At 36.6% G+C, this 16,153-nt stretch overlaps 1 protein-coding gene across 1 annotated transcript in view; it reads left to right on the top strand.

The window, feature by feature from the left end:
- The window catches only part of LOC150085446 (acetyl-coenzyme A synthetase, cytoplasmic-like), a 200,725-nt gene extending 184,897 nt beyond the window's left edge, over nucleotides 1-15,828 (top strand). Inside the window, exons 15-16 of the mRNA XM_090373254.1 lie at nucleotides 4,276-4,321; nucleotides 15,601-15,828. Coding sequence (XP_090229380.1) covers nucleotides 4,276-4,321; nucleotides 15,601-15,800 — 246 coding nt within the window. The 3' untranslated portion in view covers nucleotides 15,801-15,828. The remainder of the gene's footprint in view (nucleotides 1-4,275; nucleotides 4,322-15,600) is intronic.
- The last annotated feature ends 325 nt before the right edge of the window (nucleotides 15,829-16,153 follow it).

Raw genomic sequence — 16,153 nt, forward strand, 5'->3', positions numbered from 1 at the left:
CCGAGTGGGTAAAGTACCTGCCCGGCAACCCAAAGGTCGCGGGTTCGATTCCCGCCTCGGGCTTGGATCAAAGTACTGCAAAAACCTTGGGAGGTGCAATATGGCCACAGAAGCCGATGCGCCAACAACTACCAAATCAAAAAAAAAAAAAAAAAAAAAAAAAAATTTACCTTATTCAGGACGGTAACATCATTCACAATATATCTTCTGTTAGTGAGGATGAAGTCGATTTCATTAGTTGTTAATCCATTTGGACTCTTCCATGTCCACTTTCTGTTCACCCTTTTCTTGAAAAAAGTGTTCATTACTGACATTCCTTGAGATTCTGCAAATTCCACAAGTCTTTCACCTCTTATTTCTTTCACCAATTCCAAAATTTCCTATAGTTCCTCTTTCTGCACTGTTTTGCCTTTTTCCAACCTTAGCATTGAAGTCCCCCATAATAATAGTGTAGTGGGTTTTCTGCTCATCTAGAAGACTCTCAATTTCAGTGTACATGTCTTCAACCTCTTCATCATCATGGCTTGATGTTGGTGCATAAATCATTACAATCTTTAGCTTGTACCTCTTAGAAATCTTGAGTATTAGTCTTGACACCCTTGGTGATGTACTTTTGAATTCCAAAATGTTGTTTTTAAAATCTTTATGGACCAGAAACCCAACTCCACCTTCACTCTTTTCACTGTTTCCATTGGTGTACAGCAGATTTCCACTTGATAAACTTATAAGTGATTCATTTCTTCTTCTTGTTTCAGCCAAACCGATGATATTCCAATTCACATTTTCTAATTCCTTTTCCAGCTCTAATATCCTGTCTTCACCGATGAGTGATCGTACGTTATAACAGGCCAAGTTCAATTTCCGTGCATGGCAGCCTGGTCGTACCCAGAGATTCTTAGCACCCTCTGCTTCCACTCTGATCCTCTTGCTGCCATAAGAGGGAGAGTGAAAGCTGCTGGGGACTGAGGGCCATTTGTATTGTTGTGCTCTCATTGCTGGAGGGATTGGTCTTTTCCTCTTCACGCTGACCAGGCGTCTTGAAGAGGCTCAGATATACCAATATAAATCCCTTGGGTCTGTCTATACAGCAGCACTGCATATGGTAGAAGATGGTATGGCTCTTTTGGCAGTGCTTTCCCAGAAATCCAGTAGCTATTCCTGTAGTTTCTAGCACCCTTTAAATTGTCCCCGTTACTTAACTTGCAATCTGCCAAACCCCACTTAATTTTTTTTTTTTTTTTTTTTTTCTTTGTAAGAATCCCAATTATTGGTTGATTTAACCATTGCTCATCTCAGTTATCCTAATTATTCACTGTAGGCATCCTTTTGCTTCAATGGTGGTACTTGTGCAATGTCTGCTCTGATATTCCCTGTCAGAAACTTTAGTAACTTAATCTCCTCTTTTCAGTATTTGTTGGCTTAAAATGGTCTACTCCATTCTGTCAAATTCATCTGATTCCAACTAATTGCTTGGAACCCTTTCTTTTTTTTTTTTTTTTAAGCTCTTTCTCTAGTCCAACTTTTCTAACAGTGAGGTAATTTCCCTTTGTGATTTTAATGTTCACAACTCCAATTGGCTTCAGTTTTACAATTACTAATGCTTGCATAAAGATTGTTCATTTAACTACCAGAATACCAGACAATCCTAACCATACAGCCAACACTCTTGATCTTTTTCTCATGAACAACCTTTCCAAGTACACAATCGAGGTGAGTGGTCCTTTAGGTACCTCAGATCACAACTTGGTGATGATCTCATCTCCAGTGGAGCCTTTCTCTTGTGGCCATTCTTAGCCTTGTTGTCTGGCATTTCTAGAATGAAAGATCAATCATCTGCAAGATTTATATTCTTCTTTACCTTTATTAGATTATGGTTTTAAAACTTCTGATGGCAGTGAAATTATTCTTGTAGGGATGTAATCCTTTATTCCACACTCCAACTTAAAATCTCATCCTTTATCTAAACACTTTACCAATAAGTGTGCTAAAGCTGTTCAAGATAAGAATGATGCACATCCCAGTTTACTTGCATCCAAATCTCCTGGTTCATTTTCTGCCTACACCAAAGTTTTCAACAGTTGTAAAGCAGTTATTAATTAGTCCAAACTCAATTTTGAACAGTAAGAGTAGAAAACTTGCTTCTTATCCAAATGGTAGGTGCATATAAGCAAATTCTGGTCTCTTGCCAAAGCTGTTAGCCACAACTTTTGCCCATCTGTTCTCCCACAACTGTTAAAACCTGATGATTCTATTGCCACCTTAGCTAAAGATAAAATTGACTTTTTAGCATCCTACTTTTCTTTTAACCCTTTTACTGATATCTGAGTAAACAACCTCCTAACATTCCCAGTACACTCCCCTCAATGCTTCATGTGGACGTCCATCAAAATAATGTCAGAAAAAACCTTTAAGGCAATAGTCAGGCCATGCCTTGAGTACTGTATACAGGTCCGAAGGCCTCATTTTAGGAGGGATGCAGCTATCTGCTGGAACGAGTACAGAGAAGGATAACGAGATTGGTGAGGGAAACAAAGGGTTGCTCTTACCAAGAAAGGCTTAAGTTCTGCAAATTGCAGAATCTGGAGACTAGACACCTGCGAGATGATCTGATTGAGGTGTATAAGGTTTTGAATGGTTTTAAGCAAGCTCAATGCTGATGGGATTTTTTTTTTCTCTTGCTCAGATTTGCACCTGAGGGAACATAAATTCAAATTTCGAAAAGACAGCAGTTGTGGAATAGATTTGCAAAAATTTGCCTTTAGCCAGTGGGTGATTGATTGCGGAAATGAATGAGGACAAAATTTTCATGAGAATGAGGATGAGGACAAAATTTTCAAGATTATAAATGATGCTAGGAACTAGGGGACATAAATTCAAGTTACGGGGAGAAATGTTTAGATTGGACTGCAGGAAGTTTTATTATACCAGCGAGTTATAAATTACTGGAATAAGTTGCCTACATGGGTGGTAGAGGCTGACAGTTTGGGGAAATTCAGAGGTCATCTGGATAGTACCTTCAGGTGAGGGAAGCACATAGGATGATAGGTTTAATTTCATTTTGTTTTATTAATTATTATTATTATTATTTTTTATCATTGTTTTATTCAGGTTTTTTTTTTGGCTGGTGCAGCATAAGACATAGGCTTTCTTGCACCATGCAGCCATTACTAATACTAAGAACTGGCTAAGAGTAGAAAACCAAAACTTCATATCTCTCTGTGTGTATGTATGCATGTGTTTTTCCTTTCTTCCTCAACTTGACAATGTATTTCCATATTCTTTTCACAATGTTTGTTTGTTATTTGGATTTTAGGAGAATTAGCAACTAAGGCCATATTGCTCCGGGGATATGCGTTGATCATTCCCTGACCTTTCTGCATCCTCTGTATTTGATAGTCACGGGCTCGAACCACGGTCTAATCAAGAAGTGTGTGCTACGCACTGCTGCATCTGGTTACGGAGACACTTTTTCACAATGGAGGCTTTTAAATAGTTTCAGATGAATCTTATTATTAAATAATAAAATGATAAAGCAATTATATTTAAATGTGTTATTATTAGCTACATGGTGCAAGGAAGCCTGAAGCTTGTGCTGCACCAGCCAAAAAAAAAAAATTCCCGAGAGAGAGAGAAAAGTAGAAGGAAATCACCAAGAAATAGAACAATGGTGATATCCATCTCAGGACCCTGGGTGTTCCAAGCCCGTACTCACCAGATGTGAGTCCCTGGGGTGTTCATTCAAACTGATCTCATCTTGTATGTCTGGATATGCATTTAATAGTTTTATAAAGAAAGACTGTTTGTTTTAAATCTTTGTCTTCTTGAAAATAAGCCAGTCTTACACCTCAATATGGATGTATCCTTGCAAGCCTTCCTTTTTTTGCTTTTGTATGCCTTTCAGTATTACAAGCTATAACAGACCTGTCTTAGCTTTTCAATCTGTGTTCTCTTCCAATTCTCTACTTGCAGAAACAGGTTAATACAAACATTGGATAGTCAGCTGATTTTATTAATTTTTCTCCAGTATTAACATATGGTAGTAAAACTTCTTCTCTTATTATTAAAGAGTATACATGAAGTTGCTATCTCTAATACTGATTATAAACATTTTAAAGTGATGTGCAGTATATTTATACATTTGTTTTTTAATTGTAAATGCTATTCTGAATTATTGTGCCTTTTATTAAATTTAAATGTCATTTACTTTCTCTGAAGTAAGTTAATACTTTGTTTTAAGTTTTATAAGAATATATAAACCTCTTTTTCTATTTTAAGGGTCACTCTTTCAATGAGCAACTAGCCAAAGAACTGAAAGAGAAAGGTCTGTTTTATTTTTTTATTATCTCACAGTTATGCTTCAATTATTATTATTATTTTTTTTTTGCATAAGAATTTTCAGTTTTCATAATGTTTGCATTAGCACTCAGTATAATCATCTAATATGTGCAGTGCATTACATTTCAGGTTCATTCAATTTTTTTCCCTTTTCTCTGATTAATAGAAGTGAAAAGAGTTGTCTCCTTACTCCTAATTAATTACTAAGATAACTTTATAGAACACTTAATAAAACTCAAACTCTATAGGTTTTTTATGTTCTTCAAACTTATCCATTCGGTTTAGTTAAACCTGTATAATATTACCCTTCTCGCATATACTCTTTACGTCTCTTTTTTTCTCTCTATACATGTATCTCTTCACATGTGACACAATGTTCATGAGTCTTGCATAAACATACACAGAAAGTGTGCATGGACTGTCTAAAGCTAACAATGCTGCATTAAAACTAATTTAATATATCGCTTTCTTTTTTACATACAAATTTTATCAAAACAAAGAAATAATCGCCAGATTTCTACTTGTCTAATTTAATAAATATTGGAATGGCCTGAAAAAATTTAAGGGTCCAAATATAAAAGTTCAGGAAAATCAGTCCAATGCAGGTGGCAGACAGATGGACATGATGACAATAGGTGTCTGATTATGATATAATTTTCATTTTGTTAAAATATAGCTCAAGTGACTAATAAATAATTATAGTGAACTTCAAATCCATGCTGTGGAAGTAATTTTGTAGATTTCAGTACAATGATCTGATAAAGTTTTTCAGAACAGTGAAACATTTGAGTGTAAGTATTAAATGACTTCTGAATTTAATTTAAAGTTACAAACTGCTTAATCTGTATTAATTACAAAAGGTTCTTTGCACAGTTATGAACTTTAGAAGAATGCTATAGCACTTGCAAACTGGAAAGAAATTCCAGTAGTTATTCATTATATGTTGGTCGCTGCAGTGAAATACATGGGCATCTGTTCCAAAGACTAAATGGAGTAGATAAATTTGTGAGGAATTATACACAGGAATTATAAGTGATGCAAGTGAGCACATATGAATTATACTGACAAATATAGATGGTTATAAACTGGTCTGACATTATCACTCAAGTTGATTGTTTGCAGATACCAACCATATATGAGTAATGTTTTATAGTGTAGAGATGAAGTTGTTGGTCCCACAAATCCAGATGTGATACCCTAATTATGGAGTCAGTACCAAGAAATAGGATGTTTCCAAGAACTGTATAAGGCTGATCAAGGGTCATATCACCAGCAGATGACACCTGGCCATTGCTGACAGATGTCATCTGCTGGCATGAGAAATGATGGCAGTGCACCTCTTGACTATTGTAGAGAAAGGAACACTAATAATCCACATTAGTTTTGTGATATATTAATGCTACAATTAGCATTACACTTGGAAATGTGTGATTCCACTACCTGATCTACCGTATTTTCCCCATGTATAAGACGCACCTTAATTTTGGGGCCCGAAATTTGAAAAAAAAAAATTTATTACATAAAGTTATTGAACTCAAGTTTTAGTCATCGTAAAATTCATACAACTCATCACTGTCAAAACTCCCATCCATTAGCTTGTCCTCATCTGTGTCTGATGATGGATCACTGTCTTCATATATTGCCTCGTCCTCAGTTCCATCTGTGGCATTTGAAATGCCACACTTCTTAAATGACTTGACAACTATCTCAATCTTGATATTATCCCAGGATCTTTTCACCTAGGTACAAACTTCTCCTATAGTTGGTTTCTTCACTCTTCCTGCTGGTCAAATTGTCCCCAGAAGACTTCATCCATTGGTTCCATTCGTCTCTCATGTCAGCTTTGAAGGGTTTGTTAATGCTGACATTAAGTGGTTGGAGCTGGGATGTCAAGGTATGATGGCAAGTTTTGTTTTTTGCTCTGCAGCAATCTTCTTTGTATTTTTTGTTATGTGTGCCCTGAACTGATCAAGCACCAATAGAGCAGGTTTGCATAAGAGCCCACCTGGTCTCCTGCTCCAAACTTTCTCAAACCAGATCTTCATCCCATCCTGATCCATCCAACCCTTGTCATGAACGTGGACAATCACTCCTCGAGGAATGTCTTCTTTTGGCATTGTTTTGCGTTTGAAAATCAACACAGGAGGCAGCTTGGTTCCGTTGGCACAACAAGCTAGAACTGTATAATGTCCACTCTTTTCATGTCCCCTTGTCTTCATAGTTACAGTTTTCACCCCATTCTTATCAACAGTTCTGTTACTTAGGACATCAAATTGAAGAGGGACTTTGTCCATATTTGCAATCTGTCCCAACTCAAACTGATGTCTTCCGACATTGAATGACAAAACAATGAAATTCAAGGACCTTCTGCTCATAGCTTTCAGGCATATTTTGGGCAAGTCTGGTGCATGTACGCATGCTTAGTCCATTCCGTTTCATGAACCTGAAGCCCCAATTGTGTCCTCCTTTGAAATCAGTAACTTCTTTTTCATCAGCAATTCTTCTTGCCTCATGCTGAACCATCTCTATGGACACAGGAATTCCAATTGCCCTGTGCTACTCAATCCATATCTTCAATTCCCTCTCTAAATCAGGCCATTTTGCCGACTTGCCTCTAATGGCCTTCTTCTGCCGTGGCGTTTTCAGTAGGGTTTCTTCTTCCCATAGCCAGTCTCGGATTGTTTTCTCAGTTGGAGGAGGACCAAACTTACGTTCAGCAGCACAATTTCCATTCGCTTTTGCAAACCGGATCACTTTTAACTTGAATTCAGCACTGGATGAAAATCTTTTCTGAGCCATTTCTGGGCAGAACGTGGCAAAACGTAACCTAATATATCGGTAACAAGTGCAAAACAATAAGCACAAAGACAACAAGCGCGAAAAAGCAGAAAATGCAAGTAAAAAAATTCTACAACCACAGTTTTTAGACCCCAAATTTTTCGAAAAAAGGTGCGTCTTATAGATGGGGAAATACGGTATATGATCTGAGTACCAAGACAACTAATATTAAAAATAAAATAAAACTAAACAAAACGACACTCGCCCCCAATAGTACAAACGTAAAACTCCCAGCTTGCAGAGGCACATACACAACTCATCAAAGGAAGAGTGTCACTTTCACAAATCTTAAATAAAGACAGTAAACCAACAAGTAATAGCTCCTTAGGGAACAACAACACTTATGAACTCCAAAAGGATTGTATTTCAGTCATTAATTGCCATCCAACAGGTCAAGGAATGCTCCTCTATGATCTGAATAAAAATTGAAAAATAATGAAACAGATTAGCTCTACTTCTTATTGTGGATGTGGCAGTCCTTTTGGATGCAAGTGTGCATGCCCTGCTGGGGTGAGTTTTTTTTTTTTTTTACCATTTCATTTTATTTCCAATATTAGCTTTCCCTGCCTATAGCATTGGTTTAGTAGTAGTAAATGATGCAAGGAAGCAAACTTATACATATGTCTGTCTGTGTGACATTGTTCCTGAGGTCCTGAAATTTTTCAAACTACTCACTTTAACAACACCAGATGGTAGTTTGCTCCTCTGATCAATTACTCTGGCTGATTAAAGAATTCTAACACGTTCATCCTCTTTCAATTGAAGTGTTCCCTTACATATGTTGTCTGAGAATGAGTAAGGGTGCCATCAGCATTGTTACTCAGTCCATTTATAACCTTAAATGCTTTAATCAGATCTTGTTTCAGGTGTCTAGTTTCCAAGTGATGCAATTTGTAGAACTGGTCTTTTGTGATAAGTGTTATCTCTTTTTGTCCTTAACAGATCTTGTTTCTCTTCTCTGCACACATTTCAACAGATCTCCATTGCCTTATACAATGGGATAATCACCTTGGCCCTGCTCACACAATTCCTATATATCATGAACAGAACCACATGTTGGACTGTTCAATTACCTCGAGGTCTCTTTCATTTTTTGCACCACCTGGAGTGTGGTAACACCCAATTGGTATTTATTCTGGGATTACTACTGCCTATATGCACTAACTTGCATTTATCAATGTGAAACTGCTACTTCTCAGTCCATCTGCCTAATTTTTCAAATATTGTTGCAGTATGACAGTAGGCTTGATTCCTGTCATTAACTACCCTGCCAACTTTTGAACTTTTGTATCATTTGCAGACTTAAGCAATAAACTTTTATACTTCATCAATATTGTTAATAAATATTGAAAACAGTATATTGAAGACAAGCACTGAACATGGAGGGACTACTAATAACATTGGCACAAGAAAAAGTGCCCATTAATAACCACAGCTTTCTTCCACTCAACCATCCCTTTATCCATAACATTGCCCAGTACCTCACTGCTCCAGTTTGTATAGCAGTTTATCAAGAGGATCAGTGTCAAGCTTTACTAAAATATATGTCAAAATTATTATTTTTTTTGCATCTAGTTCCTTTTTTATTATGTCACAGCAGTTAATCAGACTGGCAGGACAAGATCTCTTAATTAGGTGTATTTTATTGTCTTAAACAACTGGTGTGGAAACAGCTATCTAATTAATAACATAAGTTCTGATACTGTGTAGGTAGCCAAACTAAAAGTTCCATTGAATATCTGGAATGTTAAAATCCCCAAATATAAGAAATTCTGATTTGCTATTTCTACTGGTCCATTCTATTTGTCTGTATAGTTGATTTTATACTCCTCAGCCATGTGACAGATAACATATCTTCCTACTCTTTTTTGTTTACCCAGTGCTTAGGTCACACCAAACTGAGCCAACATTACACTGGCTGCCCACATCAACTGGATGCACTGCCTTAGATTTCATGTGCTTCTTAACCAAGACAACTCCACCCCACCCTTGTCCTCTCTGCATTTTTACCTACAGCACTGGCACCATTCTGGCATTTAAAAAAAAAACTGACTGTTCAAGACAAACTTTACTCTATTAAGTGTGCTATGCTTTTGGCTTTATGCAAGGCTGGTTGAACATTGTCTAGAAATCCTCACAGGTTGTCTTTCCACTGACTTTCATTTTGTGGACTGTTTCTTTATTCAACATATTTCTGTAACTTCTCAAGATATCACTGAACATTTTTTTTCCAGATTCAAAAACTAAGATTAGAAATCTTCAAAAATAGCAGTCTGGTCAGCTTCTTTGATAGGCATGGTTACTCACAAATTTATTCTGGATGGTTCATTTGCTATGTCCAAGATGGTTTCCTCTTGGTTCAGTTCTGTTCTCTTTACATTTTAATTGCTTAACTATCCCTTTCCATTCTTGGCAGTCCTGGAAAATTGGAAACATTTTAAAAATTGAAATTTAGAAAATTTATTCTCCATAACAGGTCATTTTGCTTCTGGGAATGAAGTTATTCTACTGAACTCCTAAGAAAACTACTTGCACATTCAAGACTTTACCTATAAACTTTTTACTTGCCATCCATTGTCTATTTGCTACCTCTGTTACTGCTGCTGCTACATCTGTTTCTACAGCCTTGCTGATGATGTATCTTTGATGCAGTAACTTCTACCTGTATAGTCCATTGATTTTTTTTTTTTTTTTTTTTTTTTGCTGCTGATCCACCCTGAAACTTCTGATGGCCATCCATTGTCTACTTGCTGGCATTGACTATTGTCAGAGTGGGATCAGAATGGGACCCCTCATGGTAAGGATGGAGATTGAGAAACTCCCCAAGTGATTTCCACTTGCTAATTGGCCAGTTGAAAATTTAGCACTACCCTAAGTTACACTACACAAACAAAGCACAATTCACGACTGGCTAACAGATTTCTTTTTTTTAAGCACAGATGTACATGGTGAATCTCAGCTCTCACTGTGGTGCTGTCCTATCTTACTTGCAACCAGTACATAATTTTTTTTTCTATACTCCTAGCATGTATGTGTGCTTTTTTTTTTTTGTTCTTAGTTACCCTAACACAGCCCCATGTATTTGCTTGTCCCACAAGAGTACCAGGACAACTTGTTATCCCTGACACCTTGCTTCCAGGCTGTGCATGTTCCAGTAGAAGTGCCACAATCACTTTCACCTCTTCTTCCTATTGCTATTAATCTAATTAGCCTGTATACCCAGTTAGCAGTTTTCTAATCCACCTAACACTGCCTTGATCAGCAAATATTCTTGTGTCCCTTCTATTCCCTTTACAGTAAAAACTGTAAAGCAACTCTTGAATTTGCATTAATCTCAGGACAGAATGTTATGTTGAGATTTGTGTGCAATAAAAACCATCATTTGAGCCCCTTTCACTTTAAAAGCATTTTTACCTTATGTAAATTATTTGAAAAATAATATTCGAAGATGACAATCTCTTTAAAGGCTTTGACTTTTTTGTTTACCAGTTATTTACACATTCTAATTCAATTAAATTAGAGCACATTTATAGCCCCCTTTTTAAAAATGTCTTGTTTTTGTTCAGAATTATGTCTAAAGAAAATTAACACAATGAAGAAATTAATCTGTTATTTCATTTGCATACTTTATACATCAGTATGCGAGCTGAAGTAGGGGATAATCTAAAAGTCAGTATACTTAGACTCTGAAAAAGTATAGAAATATAATAGAAACTAAACTTCCATTATTTAACAAACCCAAAAAATTATGGTCATACAGAAAGGTATGTTAAATTGCAAGATGTTTCTTAACCTCAATGCATAGAGGTGGCTGTTTTGCAAATGTGGTGTTTTTTTTTTTTTTTTGTGCAAAACTTCTTCAGTTATCACTGTTTTTAGGTTCTCTGTCCACTTGTTTGGTAATTTTTCATTTAGAAACTTCATAACTTTTTGAGAATGTGCAGGAGCACTTTTCTGCATGAAAAATAGGTACAAGGTGTGGCAATAAAGTTTGCAGACTGGTGCTGTTGCAGTCATGTTCAATGAATTTGGAAATAAATGGAAATAGTATGTTTTAGTTCAAACTTCTCAACAGATGGTGATATAGAGATTATTCAGTAGGCTGACTGGTTGCAATTAACCAGTTTCATTAGTAGCATTAATGTTGCCTCTCATGATTTTGAAATGGAGCAATGAACAAATGTCAAATTTTGCTTTAAACTAGGAAAGTCTGCAACAGAAAAGTATGAAATGTTAACTGTTTGTGGTGATGAAACTTAAGTCATACCAGTGTGTTTGAATGGTATAAATGGTTCAAAGACTGAGGATGTTTATGATGACCCAAAAAGTGCCCCCCCCCCCCATCAACCTCTCTAAATGAGGACAGGGTTGCAAAGGTTTGGGAAATTCTGGCAAAATACCTTTGTTTGACCCTCAGAACGATGGCTGATGAGTTGGATATGAATGAGAGAATTTTTTTTTTTTTCAAATTCTACATGAAGATTTATTTAGGGAAAAGGTCTATACAAAATTTGTGCCTCGCAGATGAGCAGAAGCAATGAAGAATGTCATCGTGCAATAACTATGTTAAGATGTTCCTAATTTCCTTGACTGTGTTGTCACCAGAGACAAGTGTTGAGTATTTCAATATGACCAGAGCATGCAGTGGTTTTTTTTTGGTTTTTTTTTAGGAGCATTAGCAACTAAGGCCATATTGCTTCGGGATATGCGGTGGTCATTTCCTGACCTTTCCGCATCCTCCGTATTTGGTGGTGACAGGCTCGAACCCCGGTCTAATCAAGAAGCGTGTGCTACGCACTGCTGCTCCTTCCCACCTGGCTACGGAGGCGGCAGCAGCAGTGGAATTAAATCATCACCAAGGCCCAAAAAAGTTTCATTTACATTAGTTCAGGATCAAGATGATGCTGATGTTTTTCAACAAATGGCAGCTGCTTCTTGTTGCATGGCAATTCCCCCCCCCTGCCCATTCTGCACTTGATGTAAAGTTGCTTCTTATGAAACATGCCATCATTGTACAGATCAACCATCCACCTTACCTCCCACTGTAGTACCAGTTGTCTTTTTCCCAACATGAAAATTGCCCTCAACCCTGATCTTTATATACCAACAACAACCTGACACCCTGGATGCAGTTTCATTATCCAGGGAACAGCTTATTGCTGCCATTAATTCTACACCAGCTTCTACTTCAGCAGTTGCAGATGAAATCCCCAAATTCATTATCAAATGTCTTAGCCCATATATTTTGGATCCCTGTTTAACCATTTTTAATGCTATTCTTTCAAGTCATTTCTTTCTCCAGCAATGGGAACATCTACCTTATGAGACCTATACCCAAAATTCAATCTCCTACTCTTAAGCATTACCAGCCAATCTCCAATGCCTCACATCTTCTGAAACTGCTTGAGAAGGTACTCCCTTCCCATTCTAACTAAACTTCTTCCACATCAGCCTCCTCAAATTTACTCCCATCTTCATAGATCCACTGTGAATAACCTCCTAGCCACCACCAGCTCTATCCTCTGTGTGTTTGAATCTCAAGCAGAGCTTGCAGTCACCTATGTAGACCTCAAAAGCAGCATTTGACACTATAAATGTTCCTTCAATGCTGAAACTACTTTCAGGCCATTATCAGATCAATGGAAACACTCTGCAGTTTCTCACATCACTCCTTCAAAATAGAATAAGCCAGCTTACTGTCCATGAGCAAAACTACAAGCAGTATCTCTTCAGCCATTCCACAGAATGGTGTCTTATCTGGGCTGGGCTCTTGTTTACAGCACTTATCTCTCTACTCATTGAGTCCAGGTATGATACTTTGTTATGCTGATGATATGAAGCTCCTCACACTGATTGCTCCACACAATGTCTTCTTGTGATAACTGCATCAATCAATAACACACTCCTAGAACTTGCAAACTACCCCAAGTAAAAATAAACCCAGAAAAATCTGAATTTATGATATTCTCCTTAAAGAAATGTCTTCCTATATTCAGCCAACACGAGGAATTGTTTTTGACCCTAAGTTCTGCTTCAGTAACCACATGGACAAGCTGCTCACCCAGGCAGGTTGACTTCAATGGATTTATAGTATATTAAGCCGACCGGGCTAGCCGAGTGGGTAAAGTACCTGCCCGGCAACCCAAAGGTCGCGGGTTCGATTCCCGCCTCGGGCTTGGATCAAAGTACTGCAAAAACCTTGGGAGGTGCAATATGGCCACAGAAGCCGATGCGCCAACAACTACCAAATCAAAAAAATCAAAAATAGTATATTAATGAAGTTGTAACTACCAGAAATTGTATAAAAACCATGATATACTCTCTGCTTCTATATGCTACAGACGTAAGTGCATCTGTTGTCCCTGGCACAATTATGTTTGTTTGTTTTTTTTTTTTTTTTTTTGCTGCTGTTTTGGCTCTTAAAATGGGCAATAAACAAACAATTGTCTCCACAGTTAAAGACAACTCCAGTGGCTAGTTTCCTACAAATTTAGACTCTCCACAGTTAATTAGGCTAAAACATCTACAACAGCTGTTAAAATTATGGTTGGCCAGATTTTGGCACAATCATTCTGGGACTTGTGCTCTTGGAGTCCCTCAGCCTTCTCTCAAAGTGACTCCAGCTCTGTGCCACCACTTGTCCAATTGGTTTCTGCCTTTTCAGCTGCTCTCACGTGCCCAGGCATTGGATGCTGACCTTAATAAGTTTTATTTTGACAGGAGATAGTTGCTGCATCCCTGAGTTGTATACCCCTGTCCCTGATCCTTCTCCTCGAAGCTCATCTTAATGCCAATTCAAACCAACAACACTATCTGAAATGGAGGCTTACTAACTTATTCAGTATTAAGCATTACCGGTACAATGAGTAACAATAAAATTTGTACTTCTGCTTCAGTGCAAAGAATGTTACCTGTTTTATAGTTTCCACCTACATTTTATTTGTATATTGTGTTGTAATTATACTGTACTCTGAGCTATACTTCAGTTTATGCTTCCACATTATATATATAACTGCCTCTGTAGCCAAGTGGTCAGAGCAGGAATGCAGTAGCACATGCTGTTTGAGTAGACCGGCATTCAAGCCCCTGACTGCTAAATACGGTCAATCTGCCAACCCACATTGGACCAGCATGGCAGCTTATGGTCCATTTCCCTCAGCATGAATTGTTGAGGAGGATTCCATCCTGCAGTGTGTTCATAATGGCTGCAGTTTACCCTTTTTTTACCGTTTTTTTATATATATCCTTATGTTTAGCAAATATCCTGTTATTATTATTTATCCATTTCTCTTGCATACTGTATTATCACTGTTAACTGGTGGCTGTGAAGGGCAGTATTGCAATGTATCGATTCGTATTATTATTGTAATAAAGAAAGGGGTGTGTGTGTGTGTGTGTGTGTGTGTGTGTGTGTGTGTGTGTGTGTGGATTTTAGGGTGTTGAGGACATAAAGAAAAATGTAACTGTCAAATTGAAATATCTTTGGATGCCTTTGCTAACTCTTTTCAGAAACTTTTAGAAGGTGTAATAAGTGCATTCAGTGAAGTGGTGATTACCTTGAATAAAAATAGCCATTATTTGGCTCTTCACTCTGGGGATTTTTTATTGTGCTAGTCCAGGAACTTTATTGGCACATCTCCTATTTTTTTTTTTCAATTTTAGGATTTTTGCTTCAATTTGTAACATTGATAAATAGCTGCTTGAAGTAACATATCCATTTGGGGGGGAAGAAATGGTCCAGTTAACACTATCAATTAATGTGTCCAGTGGTCTTAACTTGCCTCATTGGACCACAAGATTATTTTTGATAATCTGTAGAACTTTCCTAAATATTAACTCTACTATTCAGATCATCCTCACAAAGTGTGATGCAGTTTTGGAATGTTACCCTGTATCTTTTAATAAAATCCTTGTTTTCTCTTTGAGCTGAAGATGGTCTTACACATATATCAACAACACTTCTCTGTAAATCTCTAGAATTATTAGGTTATTTTATTAATTATTTATTTTTTTTTTTCAGATTATCACTGTAGAATTTTGTAATGATGTTTTAATAGAAGAAATAAATGTCGGGTAAACTTTCTACATTGGGCTATTTCAGCCATGATGTGTTTAAAACTTCCTTCAAGAAATAAAAAATATTTTTTTTTTTTTCAAGATGTTGTGCACTTACCCTGAATTTTGCTTTAATATCACTAAAGTTTCATTGCCCTGTAATTTTAATACTAATAAATCTTAGTAAAATAATAAGAGGAGTTTACCTCAATATAGTACATAGAACACTTCCGTATGATACCTTCCAGAAATTATCAACGTAGAACATATTGAGTAGTACAGCTCTGATTCATACTATCTAACTAATAAATGATATAAAGAAGACGTTCTTGTCTTATTACAAATGCAAAATAAAAATTACTTTTCTTTTAGTGCGCTACTGGATAGGACCATTTGCTTCTCCAGAATATCTACATGTTGCCTCTGGATTACCGAAAACAAGATCTGGGAAAATTCTAAGACGTGTACTGCGCAAGATTGCTGTAAATGATCAAAATTTAGGTGACTTAACTTCATTAGCTGATGAACATATTATTGAAGAATTGTTTAGAACCCGCCCATCAAATGCCTAAATATTAAGACACCTGATATATCAAAATAGTGCATAAATTAAGTTCACATTCTTGCCATTGTTTAGAGATAAAGTGTATAGTGTAATTTTTTATAAGTGATTTTACAGAAAATGTGTTCAAAATTAAGGACTAAAGTATGTTATATTACTGAAAGTGTTTAGATTAAATCATATAAAAGTAAACAAAAAACTAAATAACTATTTTGATAGTAAATGAAATAAAAATGTACCAGTTTTTTTACATTATTGTAGCCAACTTTATATGTAGGCAGTTTATGAAGGTAATATATTCATAAAGTTTTTATATATTTAAAAGGAAAATTTTAGAAAATCAATGAACCACATTGGTTAAAA

Source organism: Mastigoproctus giganteus, chromosome 5, assembly GCF_048544385.1.
Source record: "Mastigoproctus giganteus isolate SK-2022 chromosome 5, ASM4854438v1, whole genome shotgun sequence".
NCBI classification, from domain to species: Eukaryota; Metazoa; Arthropoda; class Arachnida; order Uropygi; family Thelyphonidae; genus Mastigoproctus; species Mastigoproctus giganteus.